The 4,710-nt window shown below is 41.5% G+C and overlaps 1 protein-coding gene across 1 annotated transcript; it reads left to right on the top strand.

Moving 5' to 3' along the window:
- The first annotated feature begins 1,557 nt into the window (after positions 1–1,557).
- Positions 1,558–3,021, top strand: LOC147881785 (xyloglucan galactosyltransferase KATAMARI1 homolog). The gene has a single exon (XM_087401245.1). The coding sequence runs from the start codon at positions 1,558–1,560 to the stop codon at positions 3,019–3,021; it is 1,464 nt and encodes a 487-aa protein (XP_087257371.1).
- The last annotated feature ends 1,689 nt before the right edge of the window (positions 3,022–4,710 follow it).

Here is a 4,710-nt window from a genome sequence, read left to right as displayed (position 1 = left end):
GCCTCTAAAAGTAAAAAATAGAGCCCTTTAAAAAACAAAAAGCTTAATTGAATTTCCAATTACCTTTTAAATAAAAGGTGAAGCTATTCAAGTTTTATAAACAAAAAATGTAATAAGTGATAAATATGAACAAAGATTACACATTGAACTCTTAAATTTCAAACATTGAAAATAGACCTTGCATGACCATGCAAACTTAATTGGATGTAACAAACCACCACCATGGAATTAAAGTAAATTAACATAAATTACTCTAATAAAACTGTAAAACTTGTCTACGAAAACATTGAATATAGAATTGGCATGACCATGCAAAATTAATTGGATGCAACAAACAACCACCATGGAATTAAATTAAATTAACATAAATAACTCAGATATAAAAACTATAAAACTTGTCAAGTTTAACAAATAACTTCAAGAGTCCTTTCTCAAGGAATAATATGGTGTTAATAAACTCCTAGAAAGTGGAAGGAAGGCCCATGTGGACTAGATCAATGGGAATAGAAAGGGAGGATAAAGAGGATGTAGAGCTAAGGATACACACATATACCCCCCCTACCTACTTACCTATCTATCTATTTATTCACATGTAAGTACACATGCATGGATGTATATTGTGTATATGTGTGTTTGTGTATGCATAAGAGTGTCCGAACAGATGTTGATAGGTAGATAGACACTACTTGAACTACTATGTTTGTTAAGAAGTGAAGTGTCTTGAAGGGGTAATTCACTCTCTTTTAGGGCTGTAAGCTGTAACCATGGGTACCCAATCTTAGCCTTTTAAAGAGGAGGAACATAGAGTTGTGCAAACTTTGTAGTTGATATCTTCGGAAAGGGCTCCTCGATAGTAGCCTTTTAGAGAGGAGAAAGTGAAAGTTATGCACTTTTCTTGTTGTTATCATTGGGAAAAGCAACGTCATGTAAGGGTGGAGAAAAATAAGGTAAGAATGGTTGACTAGTTCCCTCGTCTTAGTGAAGGGGCCCAAAATCAAAGGGAGCTCCCAACGCTCTTTGTTATAACTTAAGGCTCTGTCTTATAAAGTAATAATAACCCATTACCCAGCAAGCTATCAAGAAAGGGCGTTTGTTGAGAAGAAATGCTCTAATCAAAGTTGAACTTTAGTATACACAACGGATTCTCGAATCTCTAAGCCCTCCACATGCAACAAGGAAGTCTTGTCTTTGTGGGCCCTTGTAGGTGTGTTGTAGGTCTGCCCCCACTTTCTCTATTCACGTTGATTGCATGAACTTCCCGTCATGACAACGTGAACATCATCAAGAGATTTTCTGTCGTAATCGCCTAACAAGCTCAGCATCAAAGATTGCGGCCGATCTCCGGCTTTTCATCCGTCACATTTCTGCTTCCCTGTTTGAAGATTGCAGCTGTCTCGTCTCATTGGTAACTGTTTGGCACAAGTTGCGCGTCCTGCCCGGACTAGTAGAGAATTGAATTGGGTTTGTGATATTTGGAATCCTGTAAGGTTCTAACTGCACAAGAGGACTTCTGCAAGCAAACTGGCCTGATCGTTTGGAACCTGACAAATGATCGAGATGCTCGCAAAGAAGCTCCGCTGCCTCTCGACGGTGGTTTCAATACCTGTCTGGTGGATGCTGCTGTGTCTCTATCGTTCCCTCTTGACCGAATATCATGTAGTAGAAAATATGTCTCCGCAGTACCTAGCAAATTTGAGCTCGGCCCCCGTACAATCGACGGAGGATAATTTGCAGAGCAATTCAGGGCTCATCATCGAGCCTCTATCATCCCACCAATTCATTGCGCCCCTGCAATCAGACGTCGAACCGTTGGACAACAGAAGCGACCGCTGTGCTGGGAGGTATGTGTATATTCATAGACTTCCGTCTATGTTTAACGAGGAACTTTTCGCACATTGCCTTCATCAGAGCCGCGCTTGGGCGGAGCGGTGCGCGTTGTCTATTAATTCTGGATTAGGGCCTAAATTGGAAGCTGAAGGAGGTGTTTTCTCAAGTAGTAGTTGGTACGCTTCGAGTCACAACTCCCTAGACGTCATCTTTCATAACCGAATGAAGCAGTACAAATGCTTGACAAATCATTCTAGTAGGGCAACGCTTATATACGTGCCCTTTTACGCATCCGTGGATCTTCAAACAAATCTCTGGGCGAATGTTTCTACGAGGGATTTCCTTCCAAACGCTCTCGCGAGTTGGCTTCAAAGCCAGCCGGAATGGGGAGTCATGGGAGGACGAGACCACCTTGTGGTGGCTGGGAATTTACCTTGGGATTTCAAAAGAATGACCGATTCCGAAAACGACTGGGGCAACAATCTCTTGCGACTCCCTGCTGGAATGAACATGACAACGCTTTTACTAGAGAAAACTCCTTGGGAGATGAATGAATTTGGCATCCCTTACCCTACTTATTTCCATCCGTCCCAGGATTCCGATGTTCTGGAGTGGCAAAACCGGATGAGAGCCAGTGAGAGGCCAGCATTATTCGCATTTGCTGGGGCACGCCGGCCACACCGAGCAGACTCAATCAGAGGAGAACTCATAGAGTACTGCAAGGGATCCGTGTATTGCAAACTCTTAGAGTGTACTTACAAAAAGGTCATTGGCGACTGCACCACGCCTGCCAAGGTCATGAATCTCTTTCAAGAATCAGTATTCTGTCTGCAACCTCCGGGAGACACACCTACTCGACGATCAGTAATCGATTCTATGGTTGCTGGGTGTATTCCTGTGTTCTTTCATCCTGGCACTGCCTACACGCAGTACATATGGTATCTGCCACACAACCATAGCACATATTCAGTGTTCATTGACGAGGGAGAAGTCAAGCGTAAATCAGTCGACATTGAAGGGATTTTGCGTAAGATTCCTCCACAAGAAGTTCACGAGATGAGGGAGCGTGTGATAAGTTTGATACCCAGTTTGATCTATGCTACTCCGTGGAACCAATTGAAGGATGTGAAGGATGCCTTTGATGTGACTATAGAAGCCCTCATTGACAGAGTGATGGATTTGAGAACTGCTTAAGCATCAAGCCGGCCCTGGTTGGATGCTAGTATTTGAAAATTTCCACATTTTTAAAAAATAATTTGTAAACATAACAAGCAGTCTTCTTTGGCGTTTTCTTTCTATGTGGCTTGTGGGTGTCTTGTGAGGTAAGTGTTGTGCTTATAGGAGGTAAGCATGGTGCTTGTTGGCAAACTGCTCTGGACATCATTGATGTTTTCTGTTAGTGAGCTTTGAAGTCGATTAGGCATCCATTAAGTTTTTCAACTTGCTAAGGGTCTATGGAAAGTGAGTGATTTTTTCATTAATACTAATTCAGGGAAATGTGGTTAAGCTGACCCAGTTAAAAAAAAAGGGTTAATGAATAAGGATATTATGTTAAGTGCTAATCAATTCTACGCATTTAAGTGGTAGCTCAAGTATTGCTCTTACTAAATTCATTAAAAGCACGACCATAGTGATTTGGCCATGGCCACCTCATTCCTTTTTCTAATATGATCAAATCAATCATCCTAGTGCTTGTCTATTCTTTATTAGCACCATTTTCATAAAAGAAAGTGCTTTAGTGGAGAGCCCATGAGTATTTTTATTTTATTTTAAAAGATAAGTCAATTTGAGCGCTCTCGCCTCTGGACTTGGAACACTATCTTAAGTTTTAATAGCTTCGTCTACCTATAAGTCAATTTGAGCGTCTCACATTCAAATTGACAATACTGCCTTTTAATCCATGAAGTGCAAATCAACCTAAGGTCGATTTGAGAACTCCAAGCGTGTTTTGAAAGTGTTTGTGTGCCAATCAAAACAAAAGTACCAGAAGCTAGACGTGTAGCTACAAAGGTTAAGAGAAAAGAAAGAAGGTGGGGTTGCCCATAATCATGCAAAACGTGAAGGGACAATGCCTAGGATCAGTATACACAATTATCCTAGGAATTGTGCCATAGCTACAGTAACAAAGAAGCTCAAGGGAGCATCTAAAGGAGAATGCAAGGTGACAATAATGGGAAGCACTTCCCACAAGGAAGGAGAGCTCTTAAGTGCACTCGAGGACCTAAAGTGTTCAATCTAGACGTTTGGCTTGCTATCATGTTAAGTTTAGTTGTAGCAACCGACCTACACATCAATAGAGCCTCCTGAAGTAGGTGTGACAAGACATGTTGAGGTGAACCAAACCCAAGAAAGGAACAAGAGGGGGATACAAGAGGTTGGCAAGGAGCTAATGAAGTTTTTGTGAACCAAAACCACAAGGCAACAACCAAAACTCATAGCAAACGATCATAAGCTCCTAGAAATACGATAAGCGAGCTTCTTGATGCAACATTATATGGCGGGAAAAATCACATATGACGAATAGGAACTAGAGAGCACAATAGATGAAGATGGGTGAGAAACTTCAGTGCTAGAGCAACAACTTCGTGCTCTGGTCCCAAAATGGAAGCCATAACCAGCAGTATGCAAACAAGGGGGTACACTATGAAGGAGGAATGTAAAGAACAAAAGTAGGAGGAGACAGCTCTGCAGCCATTTTGTCAAATCTCCAAGTAGGACAAAGAATGTATGGTAGTTGTCACCTCAAAGACTATAAGAAAATTCCATGAAGAGGAGTGTAACATGATGGCAAGATTTGTAGAAAGCAATTGTAGCAATTGAGGGTGACGTGAAGGGAGATAGCTCAAGAATTGAGGTAGGGGGTAGAGGAGAGTATGTAGTAAG

The sequence above is a fragment of the Dipteris shenzhenensis genome, chromosome 30 (genome assembly GCF_047967505.1).
Source record: "Dipteris shenzhenensis isolate YYH24624 ecotype China chromosome 30, Dip_SZ_1.0, whole genome shotgun sequence".
NCBI lineage: Eukaryota > Viridiplantae > Streptophyta > Polypodiopsida > Gleicheniales > Dipteridaceae > Dipteris > Dipteris shenzhenensis.
The sequence above is the reverse complement of the archived record's forward strand: the minus strand, read 5'-3'. Positions and strand labels throughout refer to the sequence as shown.

Coding starts and splice junctions, on each gene's coding strand:
- LOC147881785 (XM_087401245.1), top strand. CDS start 1,558: ATGCTCGCAAAGAAGCTCCGCTGCCTCTCGACGGTGGTTTCAATACCT.